Below are 19,061 nucleotides of genomic sequence, written 5' to 3' on the forward strand. Positions count from 1 at the left end.
ACGGCGACACTTTCGCGCCCCTTTTGTGTGAAGCTCTCAGGACTGAAAGCTGCTTTATATGCACACGGCGTATTCATCAAAGTGGTTTTTATATTACGTGATATTTTCTGCTGCCTTTTCCGCTTAATTTTTTCGACGCTTCCACTTTTTTCTTTCTTTTCAAACAACACAATTTTGTTGACAATATTTTTCTCCTTTACATTCTCAACTTTTTTTTTCGGTCGGTGATATCGTTCTCCCTGTTTTGTCTTGGCAAACTTATCACTGTTGTTGTGGGTGTGGCTGGCAAATGTTTTTAAGGTTTCCTAACGAATTCATAAATATTCAAAACACATTGAAAATTCGTTCCTTTTTTTTTTAACGTATAATTAGGTTTTAATCATCATCAGCTCCTCATTTTTATGGGACAGCCTGTCAATAAGGCTGAGAAAGTTGCCACTAGGATTAGTGCAATCAATTCTGACAAATCAGGCCAAATTGGCAGGCAGGCTTATGGCCTGACAGAAAAGTGCGCATATACTTACATATTGCGGAATTCAGCAGCCCATTTCGGGCTGACTAATAAAATGCTCTGTCGCAGTGGAAGTATTCTCCAAATTGATGTTCCTTCTTGCCCCCTCAGCAGCAATGGCAATCCGAAGGACGAAAAAGGAGCGCAGGAGTTCAATCCGCCATTTCATCGACTGCTCGACGGCTTATCAACCTGGCTGGTGTGTCAGCAGCCGGCTGATGCATCGCATCAAAGGTTCCGCTCCACTCAGTTCCGCTGCGCAATGTATCAACCTTTATATTGACTTTCATTTCGGAGAAGCTTTGGGGTCTTCGCATCCGAGGCACCTGCAACTGTGCACTGAGAGATCTTTCTCTATTATAAAACTATCAGCGTTTCATTAAAATAATCAATTGCAATTTTCTAACTGTAGGGTATCCCAAATTTCAGACAGTTAAAGCAATTAGAATGCATTTTTGCACCTGCTTCTTAAGATCAAACGTTGAGTAAATATACTTCATCTTTTTGGCTGTGCACCTTCATCTGCAACTGCATCTGCAACTGAGGGCGTTTGAATCCGCCACCCGGCGGTTTTTTGATTGAAATTGGAGATTGCAATTGCCCCGGCACTGTGCCCCTGGCTTTTCACGTGAGTGTTCGTCGGTTTTTGGGAGTGTTTGGCTGTACGGCGGAAATTTGACTACGCCGCGATATGCGACCAGACAATTTAATACCCTCCGAAACGCCCGACGGCGGCTCAAATGCGGTTGGCAGCTTTCCGCCATCGGTTTCGTCTGGGGACAAGGACATCGGAAAGTGTGTAAGGTGCCAGGATCCATGGGCAGCACGAAATTAGTTTCTGATGGTTGCTAGCCTCCTTCTTTTTTTTTTTTTTTGGCCCTGCCATAACACTGAAAGATGGAGATTGAATTGGGGAAAACAAGGTGGGACACAGAGCAAAATTGAAACTAAAGAAAATGGAGAGATCAACGCGAAATTGGGAAATAAATTATTACAAGTCCAGCGGGCATCCGAAATAATGTATATCAAAGGCGTAAATAAATTTGGCGAAAATCTAGATTCTAGAAATCTGGAACACAAGATGGCACTTTGCCAGATTTCATCTAGGTCGGCCACCCATAGGCAAAAAACATCCTCCATTAGGCCGCAATTCTCTTGACTTTTCATTAGCCACTCCAATGCGAACACACCGTGCATTTTGTAATATAATAACTCACGCAAGTAAATTAATTTAAAATCATATTTATAGCATTTTAGTTAATTAAATGCGCAAAACTGTGCCCCCTTTTTTCATTTTTTCAGCTAGGTGAAAGTGTCAAATGCATGATTGTGGTTACTAATGTTGCTTTTGTTGTTGTTGTAGTGTCTGTCTCACCAACACACAGATACTATAAACGCACACACACACATACATTTATACACACACACTGGCAGTGGCTCACGCACACACACCTCTTTTTGCGAACCGCCTGCTTGCCGCGACATTTATGAACTTTATGAAGTCTGCTCCATAAATCATCTCTCCCATACTCTTTTCTATGGCAGGGCTAGCATTTGCTTAGGCGAATTTAATGAAAAAATGAATTTCGTATTCCCAGTGGACTAAAGAACGAGGCTAGGATACTCTAGATGGAGAACACTATCCTTAAAAACTATTTCTATTCCATTATAAAGCAATATCGATGTTATCACTCGAAGAAGTTTATAGTGCTTTCAAATTATTTGTTTTTTTATATAGTGTATTAATATTCTTTATATATGTATGTGCTTAAAAGTAACACTATTAGAATTCACTTTCCCTTCACAAAAGGGTATCTCCACATTCCGCGCTCCGTGAATTCCTCGCGAAAGTTGTCTGCACGAAAGCGAAAGATGAAATCATGCGGTCTGCCGGTTGCCTCCAAAGGTGGAGCACGGATTTGGGACTGGGATGGGTGGTTTGCTTGGTTCGGGTGGCATGGGTGACTCGGTGGCTGAGTGGTTGAGTGGTGCAGCATGTGTGCCACATGGCGCATTGCCGTATCCACGGCTACGATGCCTGTTTGTTTGTCTCTTTGTTTGTGTCTTGTTCAACTCTCCTTTTTTTTTAGCTATTTATATTATTTTTGAGAGTTTGGCGCACTGAATGGTTTATTATTTTGCGCTTATTTCTAATTTTTTCCGCATCATCTTGGATTTTATTCATCTCCTGCCGAGATTATATAGCCAATAGCCTCCACAATGTGTGAGTGCTCCTGGGGGCCGCAAGTTAATGTGGCGCATTGTGTAGCCACATAGTTTCAGTTTCGCTGGGATTATGCAAAGTTATGCGGCCCCCAAAAAGATACCGTCAATCTGGACCTGGCCAATAAACTGCAGAGCAGCCAACGCACGTATAAAACAATTTGCCTACAAAGCAGCAAAAGCCACCTTCTCATTTTCGGGGGGAGGCCAGCAATTTAAAATTGTTTATAAAACACAGGGCACAGAGCACACACATGAGCATAAAACTTGCATGCCACGGCGATGGCGGGGATGCGATGTGAGGCTCCTGTTGCTGGGCCATTGGTCTTGGCCTGGCCGCAATAGCTCCCAGAGGTCGGCATTAAATTCTGCTGCTGGCCTATATAAGCCGGGACCGGGGTTTCGGGCCACGGGCCTAACTACACCATGGGGACAGCAATTGATGATGGTCTAAGACCCAAGATATGTAGCCGTGGCTGAAGCTGAAACTGAAGCTGGAGTTGGATAGATGAAAACTGAGGCTGAGCCGTAAGCCTAAGCGAATGCTTCGGGATATAAAAGGACTTAGTCGCATGTTAACGCCACGCCTACGCAAATCCATAGACGTAGCAGCGGCGGAATCCGGATCAGGAGCAGGAGCAGGAGCAACCACCCCGCAATGCAGCGCATATCCTTGGGGTGAGATGATGCTCCCTGCTCCATGCTGCCGGCTCCCTGCTTCCTGCTGTAGCTGATCCCCATCTCTGGCCATTATGAAGTCATAAACGCACATGCAGCCAGGCCAAAAATTGGAAGAGCCCATTGGGGATGGGCCTCAGGCCAGCTCCATCTTCCCCCCCCCCCCGACTTTGGGCCGTTTCTCTGTTTTTTTAGCACATGTAAAAATGCTTGTTATCAAGAAGCGAACAGAGGGTGGGTCGACGAAAAGAAAAAAAGGAAAAAAATTAAACAACGAGATGTGGACAATTTTTGGACAGAGCCCCGAGCTTAAACTGTTATTACCAGCGAGGAGTGGGCTGCAGACTGCTGTTTATGAGTTGTAAAGCCGTAGTCAGACAATAGCCGGCCACACCCACACATGGGCGCTAAGCCGGAGGACATATTAGGAGCCTGGTCTAGTTTGCTATTTTAAACAGCAGGACAAATCGGGGAAACACTCCAACACCCCAACACCCCAACCCCCCAACACATTCCCCCCATTTTGCTGCCACTCTGGCTGTCAATGGTCTGTGCTGGCTTCTTATGCCTGGCTGCATTTCATATTTATCCTGTGCCAGAATTTGTGGCTTTGGGTTCTGGAGAAGTTAAGTTGGTGGGCAGCACAGGTCCTGCTGCCAGGTGAATTATGTTATTTCGATGGCGCACTTTTTGCGTAGGCTCTTGAAATGGAAACAACGAACCTCCAGGGGAATAGAATTTTCAAGTAGAGCGTGGCCAAGTCTAGCAAAACATGTTTTCATTGCATTCTTATTTTTCAGTTCATTTTAATATTTGGCTTTATATAGCCTAGCTCATATAAAAATTTCATATTATTTTTAACTAACATTTCTTTTGTTTATTTTATATTTACGGACTGAGATATAGACTGAGATATTTTTTTGTAAATTAAAGTTTTCAATTGGCTCAACATTTTCTGGTGTAAGATGAACCGCGGTCGCTGGCAATATTGCTAATGCCCTTGGGGCGTTAAACTAATTGAATCGCTTGCCTGCCCACGGACCACTTTTTTGATGAGCCTTCGATCTCAAATTTCCTTGACGCGACTATATCACAAAGGCCACGCGTCAATTATACTGAAGTAGATGTAAAATGTATTTTAAAAGCTTGGCCAATATTATTTTACCATGCGCACTGGATTTCACCGGGGCAATCGCGTTAGCGTTTCGAAGTCCGGACTTGGGCGCGTGTTCCATCCGGTTTGGCAGCACGTGCCTGTAGTCCAGACTTCGGAGTCCGGAGAAATGGTCCCGCATTCCGTCCAGGGGCTTAAAGAGCAACTTTAAGGCGAGTTTGAGCGAACTACTCGCTCGGGCGTAGGAAAATGGCAAAAACGGGTCGAGTCGAGCGCTCGCAACACATTTTTGGCATACTTCACACAATCTACTGATGAAGTCAACTGGAAAACTCGCATAGCTTTGATGTTTCGACAGCAATTGCAATGTGTACACACGGATACACACACCTACAAGCACTCAAAAGGATGCCATTTGTTCGAATGTCCTTTGGCGCAATTCAAAGGCCGCAACTTCAAAGCCCAAAAACTACGTTTTGTGGACCGCAGATGTTGTGGCCAAGTGGTCCATGCGAAAGGGGGCCACTAAATAGTAATTTACCAAATTAGTTTGTTCTTCTAATTACCAACTGTGAGATGGCAAGCGGGCCAACTAACCGGCCAACTAACTAAAGCCAGCTCCTTGCCCGCTGAGAGCTATTACATTTTTTGCAATTACTCTAAAAGGATTTCAATTAGCGTTTGAAAACGCATTAAAGTAAATGAAAATTTCCGCACCACGCGAATATTATATGAAATATATAATAATAATATTCATAGTGCTAATAGCAACATTAGCCGCACTGCTTGTGCAAAAAAGCCAATTACCATAAAACCGTACAAATGCAATTACGAAATATCCGAATTATCTAACCGTTGCCATTGGGACAATGAATCCCTTTCGTTCCAATTAAAATATGCACTAGGGTGAGCATGAAAATTAATCAAGGTATTTTCAACGCAAATTGCAATGAAGTAAATTGGCAAATTGTTCAGTTGACCCATACGTTAATAGCCTTTGAGCATTCTAAACAAATGCACGCCGATAATAATCACCCGAAAATGAATAATAAATTATGCATTATTAAGCAGATATCAGCAGTAATTATAAAATATTTAAACAGTTTTATTAACTGACATTCTAATGCCCTGCCAAGCATGCAACCTTAATTTAATTAGTGCTTAATAAAAGTCCAAATTTAACATTAAAATCTAAAAGTAGTGAAGCACGTATTAAAACACCTTTTAAGTAGTAAGCAGTACATTTTATATATTTTTCATATTTTGGTTTTAGAGCTTTTCACTTTAAATGAACAGTGCACCTTTCAGTTCAACTGTTTGGATTTCTCAGAATGCATTGCTATTTTAAGCAAAAATTAAGAGACTTTCCTATCGGTAATTATTCCGACCTTTAGGTTAGACACCTTGACAGTGGCAATAACTTTTGGAGTTAGTCAGCCAGCGTGACCAATGCGTCTCATCTTTTAGTGATAATCAATATGCGGGACAATAAGAATTGGCAAATTCAAAGCGTCACGCAAACTGCTAACAGTACTATAAAAACCGATGTCATTTCAGCCAGTGATTAGTAAACGAAAAAGTGAACTAAAATGAGGGCTACTTTCGCATTGACTCTGTTGCTCGTCTGCCTTTCAGGCATTTTGGCGGTAAGTTTGCTATTACATAGTACCAGTAAAACTATATTAACATGAATATAAATTATGATGAAAAGGAACAACCCAAGCTAGACACATCGGTGTCGCAGGAACTAGTGTTGGGTTGCCTCAAGGAGAACGGAGTCACCCCACAGGATCTGGCTGACCTGCAAACGGGCAAGGTGAAGGCCGAGGATGCCAAGGACAATGTGAAGTGCTCCTCTCAGTGCATTTTGGTCAAGACCGGTTTCATGGACTCCACAGGCAAACTGCTGACCGACAAGATTAAGTCCTACTATGAGAAGACGAGCTTTAAGGATCTCATAGCAAAGGATTTGGACAGGTGCAGCGCGGTCAAGGGCGCCAATGCCTGTGACACCGCCTTCAAGATATTGTCCTGCTTCCAGGGAGCCCATTAGGGCCTTAACAATCCCAGCAGTCGGTCGGTAGAAAAGCAAAGCATAATCTGTCCAAAAGCAATAAAGGCTTGCCGTAGAAATTAATATAGCCAAACCATTAATTCAAAAATTAACAAAAGTCGATTTTCAAAATATGATAAGAGAGGCAAGTAATCCCCATTTTTCTCAGATATATTGGTTAGATATAGAATTTGGTCAGACGGAAATAAATGTTAGTAAAGTCTTTTAATATAGACGGGAACTGTGCCTAAAACAATATATAAGGCACAATCTTACAGTGCCTACCCCATACCATTACTACCCCTACAGCATTTATACCATATTTACTTCCCTTTTGACCCTGTTACCCTTTTTGGTGGCTAATTTGTGAAATATTCCCAAAGCATCTGTGAAATGCCAGCAATTTAATTATTACGAACCGCTTTGGCAAAAAGGCAAACAGAGCACTCATAAAATCATAGCCATCGGCAACAATTTCAATCGAATTGTCAGGGTCGGGACACTCTTTGCTATGCCCCGCAAAACACTGCAACCCCATGTTTTTGTTATCGAAGACAAACTAAGTTTTCATATATAAATAGACGCTGCCGGCTGGATTCTCAGCGATTTTTGGGGGCAGGCTACTACATATTGTATTCCAAGGAATTTTTAATTTCTTCATTGTGAAAATATTTATTGAAACCGAACATCGCCAAAGGCACCAAAAAGTTGACGGAGCCAAAAGAAAAACAAGGGACCGAAAATTGCGCAACGCGAGAAGTTCAATGGTATCGGAATATCTACAGATTGAAAGCTAAGAAGGAGAAGCTGGGTGACTGACTTTAATGGAGCTCAGTTGCAGCTTAAAGGAAAGTAAAGGTTGGGGTTCGGGTTCGGGTTTGGGTTCGGGCCAAGGGGCTTCCTGGACAGCTCCGGTAATAGCCACTGAAACCTGGGCAAACAAATTGAATGAAATCAACTCGTTAAAAAGTAAATAACTCTGATGAATGGCTGAAATGCACAAAGAGCCGACCGAGCAGCTTCCAGGTAGGTGGTATGAGGTGGTAGGAGTAAAGGGCTGCCAGTCAATTGAAAATGAAATACAAATAAAAATGCAAACAACCGGCCAACGCATCGGCCACATACAAATGTTGGCTAAGCAGCAGACTCCAGGATATGCAGCCGAAGGATGTCTGTGTCTGGACTGTCAGGAATGGCCGAAGGAAATTAGTAGAGCCCGAGCACAAAAGGACCTAGAAATGTTGAAAATAGCAAAAGGAAATGGGCTGTAAGCCGCCGCAAGTCTTCCAGCCAGCCGACAAGCCAGGACATTGCCAGCTGCAGGGAAAAAGGAGTTGGCTGTGGAGTTGCAGTTGGAGGTAGATGTTTTCCTTTCACATTCATCGATGAACTTTCAATAACAGAACTTTAGTTTGCCGAGTTTTTATGACCATCGGGCTTCCTTCGCTTTTTATGCACCCCTTTTTTTCAAGGATTTGACATTGAATTGCACTGGTTGCCAGCTGAAAAGTTTGCGTCCTGAAATGGTTTTGGCCCGCTCCTGGAAAAGTTGTTGCTAAAAAGTTACTTTGCGTGGGATAAGAGCTCTCGAGCCCAGTCGCAAACTTATCGGGCTAAGAAGAGATGGAACTAGGCGTATATATCTTTTATAGCAATTAATATTTATGTATTTCGAAAAATGTTTGACTTCTTACTGCGTTTTCAAAGGGGTGGAAATTAGTGCACAGAGCACAAAAAGATTGAACTTTATGGAACTAGCATTTAAATAAACGCAAGCTTGTACAAATTTGTATTAATATAGTTCACAAAAACACAATAATAAACAGTTTAATACTTAGGGAAAACAAAAAAAATCAAATTTAAGCTGTGAGATTATTTTTCTCAGCTTGAACAGCTCCCCACTTGTAATCCGTCAGTTTCACACCCAAAGACATGAGCTTAATTACATACCAACAGGAGTTCAGTGAGCAGAATCGCCGATATGAACGTTGCCAAGGCAACATGCTATTCACTAGCTTCCTTGCCGCTGCTGTTGACAATTTCCTGGAAGCTGAGCTGCTTGGCATTCAGATTTCGCATCGACTTCACCTTCCGACCGCAGTTTATTATGAGCTAAACAGCCAAGCTGCTGATGCTGATGCCGCTGCCAATGGCAAAAGCAGGAAATATGCACAGACCGTGATAGACTAAGGGAAATGCAGAAATACCCCGAAAAACCCAGCTCCACTCGAATCCAATCCCAGCTCGGCATCAGCCAAGTCAAAACCCATTCAACAACAGTTTCGCATAATTGTAAATTCAAGTGGAAATGAATGAATTTACGCTGAACTCGACAGAAAATACCAGCAAACGAATGTTGCTTTTGCCATTGCTTTTGCTGTTGCCGAGCAGGTACCAAATGCACTGAGAGAAGTGTATAGCAGTCTAGGTAAAGCATAAACTATGTTTGAATTTAGTTATATGTTAATAGGGATTTTATTAAGAAAATCATATTGGATTAGATACAATGATCAAATGTTCCTAAGTTTGTATACAAGCACCATTTAAAATGATATACTGGTGCTACCAAGAACGTTGAGTCTAGAAAGCTGAAATGTGCTTTCATTTCAAAGAGTTAACCAATATATTTTTCATTTAGGAATTCTTCGGGTGTAACAGGTAACTGCGAAGAAGGTAACGGATGCTGATGGCGATGGCTAACGGTAACGTTTCCCAATGGCGCGCAAACAATATGGCGTCCTCGTCGAGGTCGAGGTTGCAAAATGGGCGTTGGGTGTTGGTCTGTGGGCGGTGGCAGTGGGAGTGGCATTTGGGGGCTGTGGCGGAATCACGTTGCCTGCATATTTTCATTCATTCGCTTCAGCGTCAACGTCTGCCGACGACTGCAAAGTTATGGAATGCATAACGGGCTGGCTTACTCTGGTACTCCGTGTTCTGGTGGTGCTGTCTCCCCCTATGTATTTGCACTTTTGTGTATCTGGCGGATCCAACGGTGCCGGGATGTGCACACTTCTTGTTGCCCTGTTGGCTTACCCTTCAAGTATTTACGCCTTTATTTATTCAACATTTCAATTGCATATTTTCGCACAAAAGCGCGTGCCGAGCCGAAAGGATGATGGTACATTTGGATCCCCTAGCTCTGCCATGTCAATGCCCACCGCCAATGGCCTCCAAAAGGGTTAATTCGAATGCTTGTGGGGGCTTAGCTCACACAAATATCTGAAGGTCCTGCACGTTTCCATGGGCGTGACCCATGCTAAATTGTCCAGAGCCAGTGTCATTCACTCCCCAGGTTCAAAAGTTTTCAAGAGCGGCCCGAGTTCCGCTGTAAATGAGATGCAAATATTATGGTCCACAAATCTCTTTGAGCAACCAATTTAAGCGCCATATCTATGTATATTTTCTATCAAATAAAGACTTTGTATTGTTTTATTTGTATTGTGCAGGTATTAAGCTAGACATAGTTATAACTTTTTCTACAAGTTCTTCTACACTTAAAAATAAATTGGAAAGCATTCAACTACCTTGATACAAAACACTCGATACATGCTCGCTTATAGTAGAACTAACATACAAATTTGAATGCAACTGACAGATTGATGAGCATGTCGAACATCCCAACTTGCAACAAAAGTGTCTGCACAACACTTTCATTTTTCTTTAAACTCTCATCCCTTACAACTTATATGTACCTTATACCATTTCGTCATCAAGATTTCTATCATGAGCGATGATGCCTGTTTCCATAGCGATTTCCACCGGCGCCCAAGAGTATGCAACACAAAAGAGGGATTTTTCTCAAGTGATGCAGCATTTAGCTTAGTTTTTGGGGCTCTTTTGGGCCGTTTTTCGACTGCTTCTGCCGGTGACATCGATTGTTATTGTTGGCCAAACAATGGCAAACATTGCCAAATACATTTGCCAGTGCCGCCAGCGAATATCTATGCGTACGTCTGCACTCCGCTCTAGATAAAGTCGCAGTCGGAGATGGAGAATGATGCCAAGATTGATGGTTCCTCCTAAATGATACCTGATTGAGTGTGTGTGTTTGTGCTTTTCCCTCTGCATATTCAATATTGTCAGGGGCACAGGACTCGTACCGCTTAAGTGTCATTTTGTGTTCTCGACACGCATTTTATGGCAGACTGGCAAAGTTTTGCACGCGCGATGAAATAAGAATAAGTTTGCGTTTGGTATATGGTACGAGTATATGGTATATGCTATGGAGGATCTCTCCACCTTCCGCCAAGATGCCGCTGACACTGAGTGAGATAAATGGTGACAAGTTTGTAGGCCAATTTGCGCACTAAACCGTCTAAAAGGCGCCACACACACACACACTGACTCATGGGGCATAACCAATTTCATCCGTCGTCGATGGCTCACACAATTAAGTTTGCGGGGCACCAAAATAAAATGCAGCATGCTGCAATTTCGCCTTCGAGTTGCATTTCACAGATGAGTGGATCTTGGTTGGGGGATCTGGGGATCTGGGATCTGGAGCTATATAGTAGCTGCCATAGCCTACTAACGGTTGTTCTCGCTAACTTTGGCTCACAGCGCTTGTCGTAATTTTCGCGCCATCAATTTGAAATTACTTGTAGCGCTAGTTCTGGGCGAATTACATGCTTCATTGGGCCTTTGCCGCCTTTGTCGATTGAAGACGATGTCGAACTCCAGCCAGCCAAGCAGCCAACCAACCAGCCAGCAATCGAGCCAGGTGCTCCATGACTGCTGGCCATGGCCATGGAATGCAGCTGCGATTTTAGCATAAGTAGCGCAAATTGTATGCATTTCGAGCTAAGAGCGAAATATGGAACGCCCCGACAATCGCAGCGAACGACGCAATTACCGATAAATGGGAAGCTGGCTTTCATCCACTTAACGCTTGTTATGGCAGCTTTACAAAGTGTTGATTCTCCGGCACTGCAAATTAGATAACTGGCAGAGTGTGGAAAGGCAACTTATTATGTAAGCTGATTATCCAAAGGAAATATCTTGAGATTGCCCCCCACCAAATAGTATCGATAACCAATGATTCGGATTATGACCTGAGGTAATCTTATTTATTCAATTGGTCAATAAGTGTTTGAATGCGACTTGGTACAAAGTTTGGCTTATTTCTAGAGCTATTTTAAGTTACAATATATAGTTGGTATTTATTTTCATGTTGATTTAATCGGTAATAATAATCTGCATTCAAGTTTTAAATATATATAACAAAGGCTTCTTTAACGTACGTGCATAAAACGTGGATTAAAACTGATTTCTCACGATTTCTCCCTTAGCCGGTAAACTGGCTTTTAAAAGTTGTAAGATTTCGCTACTGACCACTTTACCCCAACGATTAATCCACCCTTAGCTGGTATGCACAGAGTCACCAGGACACACCTTTAGAAACGAAAAAAAAAAATAACCAAGAAGAAACAAGCCATCCTCACGCTCGTTTCTGGCCACAATTTATGCCTGGAAAGGCTCCTTGAAGCGGGACACGCAACCCAGCCCTCGTATTCCGAACCCTAGGGCACAGTGAAAAAAAAACCAAAAGGATAAAAACTGAAGCAGCAAACTGCATTCATCTGCTCACAATACTCGCTACCTACACAAGTACAAACCAGCGTTGGCGTGCCTCTCGGGATTCCAAATGGCGGGTTTGGGGGCGAAGGCGAAGGCAAGTAATGGAACGGGGTCGGGATACTTGGCGTACACTTTGTGCCACGACTACTTTTTACTTTTCTTTAACATTATTTTGCACTTTTCAATTAAAAAAGTGTGCACCCCACGCAGCAAGGGAGCGAGAGAGTCAGGGAGCCAGGGAGCCATGAAACACCAGTATACCCGTCAGACACAAGCCAACAAACTACGGCAAAGGGCAAAAGTAACCCCAAAAGCGGTCGAAACACGCCGATGAGGGGCGGAGAGGTGGAAAAGTGGGAGTGGTAGGTGGCAGCTGCCATAATTATAATTTCTTAATGCAAATAAAAACTCGCTGTGCTGATTTCTCGCTTTTGTAGAGAGCCACAATTTAAACATTATGGACTTTTACTTGGACGCTTCGCGTTGGCTCTTTCATTTGCGGAAATGCCCTATATCTTTGATATTGAAGTCTTGGGGATACATTTACCTTATTCAGCATTTAATTTAATTTAGTGAATATTTGTAAAGAAAAGAAGAAATTTTTCTTAAGGTTCTATAATGTTTTTTTTATCACCTGTTTTTATCTGTTTTTATCTGTTTTCTCACTTTTTGACAACTTTTAAAGTAATTTCAAGACTCTCATCTTTAGAGCTCTTTACCTTAAATTTAACTCAATCTTTGTATACAGTTTTATTTAATGTTCTATTGGGTATGTACACTTTTAAAGGTATTTCGCAAAAGATCTCATCAAATATTTCCAATAACAATGGGAACTCCAACAAAGGGTGTACCGCTTTCAACTTATCGCTCAAATATACTGCAATCTCACGGTTGTTTTTCTTTTGCTTGCGCATTACCAAAGAAAAAGTGAAAAGCAAGGGTTAAATGGGAATTTCTGCTGTTCCTGTTTCAGAATCCAGACCTCTGCTCGTTCTCGGGCTCCTGGTCCTGGTCTTGGTCCTGTGGCTGGCTTTCTCGTCCTGGTCGCCCACCGATGTTGACCATTGTGGCCATTGCAGTGCCAACAAACGTGCATAGTTAATGAGCGAAATAAAAACCTGTGGCCCCTTTGCCGCAAACACACACACACATCGCACACACCCATTCGCACACACAGTTAAGGACATGGCTTTTCAGCGCCGTGCGCAATGAGCTTACGTGGCGTATAATTAATATTAAATGTTATACTTATAAATTAAATAAAATGGCGCAACTGAAGCTGCCTGCCCGACTGCTCCTTCTTTCAACCACACGATTGATGACCTGGCCGTCAAGCATTCAGACCAAATATATACCCCATATATGTATTATATATATATATGTTATGTTTGTGTTGAGGGGATATACTTATGTACTTGGGGATTTCTGTGTTTGTGGGTCCCATTACTATATGCTCGCGTTATAAATGTGTGTTTGCCAAGTTTGACTTGCTACTTGCGCCACTTCCGCTGTGCGGAAAAATGCTTTTGATTTGATTTTCACCAAATGTCAACTTGACGTCACGTCGTTCGTCTGTGAAGGGAAACAGGAAAAGCGGAAAAGCGGGAAAGCGGACGTCGTCGTTGTCGCCGCCTTTGTTGTGCCGATTCAACTGCATGATTTATTGTTTTGATGAAATTGCGTGTAAACAATTTAGTGGCTGGTTGGCGCCAAAAGCTCAAGTAAAGTCCTCCCACTCTTAAAGTCTATGGACTTTTAAAAGACTTTATTTAAGGTTAAATGTGGCTATAATTCATGGCCAACAAAGTTGCATAGTTGTTTTAGAGTTCTTCGCAAAAGATTTCAGCGAAGTATACTTAGTTGATGGATTACCATCGGAAAACGAGATGTTCTTTTAGATACTCTTTTACGATGATATAGGAGGAAAATTACTTAGATGCTTTGTTGGAAAATTTATATTTTTACTATACTCTTGATGAGCGAAATGCTGAAATGACAATTGCTGAACTTTTGTCCTTGTAAATGAACCGCAATCGTAGTAAATATGGAAATACCATTCCGATATTGCAACCACAGAACACGCAAAGATGTCAAAAGGAATGGAGTCAGACCACACGAACTCTCGATGGGAAAAGCCCTTAGTTATGGGGCAGTTAAAGCTGCAGGTTAACCACAAAACTGAACGCAGCATCGTGTGCAATTCCGACTACCAATAAATATGCCATAACAATGAGCAAGGCGGGCTAATATCCGATTACTCTGCCCCAGCAAATGTGGCGTGAAAAGCGCCAAGCCAAGCAAAGGCAAGCCAAACCAAGTCAAGTCAGGCCAATACAGATAGATACTCCTCCGAATCCCTCCGAATCCTTCCGATTTCCCATTCCCTTTTTACAGCAGAGCATGAAACAAACGCATTAGTAAATACCAGAAACGAGTGACTTTCAATATCCTCAAAGGCTTATTGCTTACAGCAAATTTCACGCCAGCAGACAGACAAATACGACCGAGCTGCGAATGCATTTACACATTTGCAAACGCAAACACAAACATCAGAGAGACAGTTGCAAACATGAAACATACAAATATGCGTGCATTGAGTTTTCCCCTACAATACAACACACAGCCCATTTTCCCGAAGCTACATGGAGCTTGTGGAGCATTTCCATGCTGGATTCGGGCTCGAATTCCGAGATGGACTGGGATCGGGAGTGGGGATTCGAACCCAGCCATGTCTGAGTGCGTTTCCTCCACGCATTTACGTTTATTGCATTTGTAAATTATTCACACAAGGATATTAAATGCAAATTGTGAAATAGACGACACACTCGTGCCGCACATGCTTCGCTCCACAGATACAATATCCGTTGATGCCCCATGTATATATTGGCGAATTACTCAGCTCCTGCATATGATTGTCACATGCAAAAACGTATCGAGATTCTCGTTTTCCGATTCTGAGTTCCCGCCTCGGGCTCTCAGTTTCTTGGTCCTCGCATGTCATCTTCCTTGAATGCCATTTGTTGGAAGGACCTTTGGTGCCATGTGAGGTTACTGGTTACTTGGGTCGATGGTCGATAGTTGGCTACGCAATCTGACCACTTGATTGACTGTGGCCCTCACTTGGTTTGTGTACCTGTGATTCGATCCAACGAGCAGAGATGAAAAATTAATTTTATTAAAGCCAGAAGGACTGCACTCACATCTTATTTATTCGTTTTCCATTACCTGATTACACTCTTGCCCCAACCGCCGGAAAGGGACACTCTCGAAAAGTGGCCAGAACAAGTTGGGAAAAAGTTTAATTTCACTAGCAAATTTCACCCACTCGCATGCAACGCTGCCTAAACACATTTGACATTGCTGCCTGCCCCTGAATGTGGACAAAGTTTCGGGTGCCGCACAGTGTAACATGCAAATCGAATTTAAACTTGCCAACAAATAATGGAAGGCCATCTGGCTGGAGGGCTTGCACCTAGCACATTACCAAATCGTCTATGCAGAACTGCAGCACCTGTCGGTAAATCAGTAAACAGCGACAATTATTGCACAATTATTGCCACTTAACGTGTCCCCTGCTAATCAATCCACTTAGCACCTTAAAACCTATAAAAGGCACTAGAAAATGGTCAGTTTTAAACAGTTACCATGTTTAAAGTTAAGGATCTGCTGCTCTTGCCGTCAACCTTCGATGATCCCATTTTTGGAACCCATCTGCGATACTTCCAACGGTACGGATATGTGGCCTCCAAGGATCAAAATAGGCCTTGGCTAAGTCTCATACGGTGCACCATTTTGACGGCTTCAATTTGGCTAAGCTGTGCTTTAATGCTGGCCAGAGTGTTTCGTGGTTATGAAAACCTCAATGATGGGGCCACAAGTTACGCCACCGCAGTCCAGTATTTTGCAGTATCCATTGCCACCTTTAATGCCTACGTGCAAAGAGATAGTAAGTTTAAACTATAATATTAATATATTCATTTGATAAAATCAAATAAGAAATCACTTAATAAGTCGCATTTTAAAAACCCTTGTTTTTCAGAAGTAATATCCCTTCTGCGCGTGGCCCATTCGGATATCCAGAACCTGTTGCTCGAGGCAGATAGCCAGGAGATGGAACTCCTGGTCGCCACTCAGACTTATACCCGCACCATCACCCTGTTGATCTGGGTGCCTTCGGTCATTGCTGGCCTAATGGCCTACTCGGACTGCATCTACAGGACTCTATTTCTGCCCAAATCGGTTTTCAATGTGCCTGCAGTGCGACGTGGTGAGGAGCACCCCATTCTGCTCTTCCAGCTGTTTCCCTTCGGAGAACTTTGCGATAACTTCGTGGTTGGATACTTGGGTGCTTGGTATGCTCTGGGGCTAGGGATCACCACTATCCCATTGTGGCACACCTTTATCACTTGCCTCATGAAGTACGTAAACCTCAAGCTGCAGATACTCAAAAAACGGGTGGAGGAGATGGATGTAATATAGTTATTTTATTTCTTACTAATATTTAACAAATTTTAAATTTCGTGTTTGAGTAGATTACCCGGCTTAATCCAAACTTGGAAATTAATCGTCTTACTGGCAGTGAGTTAACTTTCTGGCAAATGCAACTCTTCAAGGAATTTGTTAGGGAACAACTAAGGATTCGAAAATTTGTCCAGGAACTACAGCAACTGATTTGCGTGCCGGTGATGGCAGATTTCATTATCTTTTCGGTTCTCATATGCTTTCTCTTCTTTGCCTTGACAGTTGGCGAAGTAAGCATACATATTTACTAATTTATAGTTTTAGAAAATATTTAATATCGCCCACCTATTAGGTTCCAAGCAAAATGGATTACTTCTTCATGTTCATTTACCTGTTTGTGATGGCTGGAATTCTGTGGATCTATCATTGGCATGCCACGTTGATTGTTGAATGTGTGGGTATAATAACAAGAATATCATGGAATATTTTTCAAACATTTTGTCAATCTCCTTCTAAGAAAGTTAATTTATTCTTGCATTTTTTTTTTTAATTGACATTCACTCACATTGGTTTTACATGTCGGATGAAGCACTATTAATACGGAGAAAAAAAGTCCATAGCCATCTATTGTCTGACTCGCATGATTTTTGTTTACTTCCTTTCAGTAGCCTCCTAAAAGTGCCCTTTTTTTCAGCACGATGAACTGAGCCTTGCTTACTTTTCTTGCGGATGGTACAACTTCGAAATGCCTTTGCAGAAAATGCTCGTTTTTATGATGATGCATGCCCAAAGGCCAATGAAGATGCGCGCCCTGCTGGTCGATTTGAATCTGAGAACCTTCATCGACGTAAGGCTGCTGAGTCGATATTGGATTCATCGAATTCAAGCCATTCCTTTTGCAGATTGGCCGTGGAGCCTACAGCTACTTCAATTTGCTGCGTAGCTCCCACTTGTATTAGGGGGAAAGCCTTTTCTTTAGGGCTAATCAAATGCCGTTGCGCCTGTCAACTCGTTTGGCTAACATGACAGTAAACAAGCCATGCAATTCATTTTGCCCGGCACACACTCACAAAAACCGAGGCAACGGTAGAGGGCACATATGTATGTAGAAGTTGAAATGCTAAAACCATTTTACAGTGCAAATAAACGTGGCTCAAACTGAAGAGACGCCTGTTACTCAAAAAGGCAATGCAAGTAACAAGTAACGGGCGACATCATTTATCACTTGAGAAACGTCGCATGTCACTGGCGTTGTATGTGTTTTGTTATATTGTCTTTCTCAATGGATATAAAACGATTTTTGCACTTCTTACCAACCTACCCCGCCCCTGCCATTATTTCCCTGCCGTGCCTCTAATTGTCTTGGGGGTTTAGACAAAGGAAATTTATGCGTCTGCCCCAGCAAAACGGTCAGATACATCAACCCACCACCACCGCCGCCACCACCACAACACAACCATCAGCGAAACTAACCAAACAAACCGAATCGTTGTCCCCCTGGGTGTATTTTTTAATATTATTAAGAGTATAGACAAAAAAAAAAGTAAGGAAACAAAAATAAAAACAAACTGCGACCCACACCCAAATAAACACGCATTTTGTTGCGGTTGTTGTGCTCCCTGGGATTACACAAAGTGGCTAAATGGCTGATAAAGGCACACGCCGAACCTCGGCTACTAATGAGTATTAATGGCGGGGTTACAAACGCGGCAGGTATGCCAAAGCCCAGAGCCCAGAACCCTAAAAACAGAACTCAGAACTCAAAACCCAGAACCATTCCGAAAAACCTGGGCATCCATCCACGTATGTAAGTCCTCGGAGGGTGACAAAAAAAGCGAGGGTCACAGATAGTTGGGTAACAGCGTGAAAAGGGTTGTTGGTAAACCACTCGATTGAAATCTCTCCAAGGAGTGCGTTACCCTTTCGAAAAAATAGAGGAATGCGCTGATATATGAGATACAACTCCTTTTATATTTCCGCGACATCTGTAGTACACATTTGTTCAAACAAACATAACACAATGAAGGGGTTGGTGATTCAGCTCTTCTATATATTAGCCACTTAGGTATCGTTTTTGAAGCACTAAACTCTTACTAAATAGGTAAATATTAAACAATAAGGGTCGATTTTAGCGATTAGCTGTAAAAGATGACAATGAAAGTTAAATCAAACCTAAAAAATCTCTTACAAAATACGCAATTAAACTCATTATTATTATTATTTTAGTTATATGTTGTATATGTTTTTACTTAGTTAGACATTGCAGTTCAGTAGCTAGTAAAATATCGACCTCTTGTACTTAAAAAAGATTTCGTATAGCTTGAAACACATATTTTTAGACCACAACAATAAAGATAATTTGGCAAAAATAGAAACCACATGGCATTGCGGCATACCAAATTCTAGGCATCTGTTGCCGGTATTTTAAGCAATATTGGCAAATT

General features: G+C 42.3%; 2 protein-coding genes across 2 annotated transcripts; both read left to right on the forward strand.

Moving 5' to 3' along the window:
* The first annotated feature begins 6,035 nt into the window (after positions 1-6,035).
* LOC120446663 (general odorant-binding protein 56h) lies at positions 6,036-6,663 on the forward strand. The gene is made up of 2 exons (XM_039627734.2): positions 6,036-6,172; positions 6,238-6,663. Exons 1-2 carry the CDS (start codon positions 6,116-6,118, stop codon positions 6,577-6,579), a joined length of 399 nt encoding a protein of 132 aa, XP_039483668.1. The 5' UTR covers positions 6,036-6,115; the 3' UTR covers positions 6,580-6,663.
* A 9,138-nt stretch (positions 6,664-15,801) lies between these two features.
* LOC120446090 (odorant receptor 56a) lies at positions 15,802-17,676 on the forward strand. The gene is made up of 6 exons (XM_039626880.1): positions 15,802-16,102; positions 16,196-16,626; positions 16,689-16,907; positions 16,970-17,071; positions 17,312-17,464; positions 17,520-17,676. Exons 1-6 carry the CDS (start codon positions 15,802-15,804, stop codon positions 17,574-17,576), a joined length of 1,263 nt encoding a protein of 420 aa, XP_039482814.1. The 3' UTR covers positions 17,577-17,676.
* Positions 17,677-19,061: the final 1,385 nt, after the last annotated feature.

Source organism: Drosophila santomea, chromosome 2R, assembly GCF_016746245.2.
Source record: "Drosophila santomea strain STO CAGO 1482 chromosome 2R, Prin_Dsan_1.1, whole genome shotgun sequence".
Taxonomy (NCBI): domain Eukaryota; kingdom Metazoa; phylum Arthropoda; class Insecta; order Diptera; family Drosophilidae; genus Drosophila; species Drosophila santomea.

Coding starts and splice junctions, on each gene's coding strand:
- LOC120446663 (XM_039627734.2), top strand. CDS start 6,116: ATGAGGGCTACTTTCGCATTGACTCTGTTGCTCGTCTGCCTTTCAGGC. Junction 6,173..6,237: donor GCCTTTCAGGCATTTTGGCG/GTAAGTTTGCTA, acceptor TATGATGAAAAG/GAACAACCCAAGCTAGACAC.
- LOC120446090 (XM_039626880.1), top strand. CDS start 15,802: ATGTTTAAAGTTAAGGATCTGCTGCTCTTGCCGTCAACCTTCGATGAT. Junction 16,103..16,195: donor TGCCTACGTGCAAAGAGATA/GTAAGTTTAAAC, acceptor CTTGTTTTTCAG/AAGTAATATCCCTTCTGCGC. Junction 16,908..16,969: donor TTGCCTTGACAGTTGGCGAA/GTAAGCATACAT, acceptor CCCACCTATTAG/GTTCCAAGCAAAATGGATTA.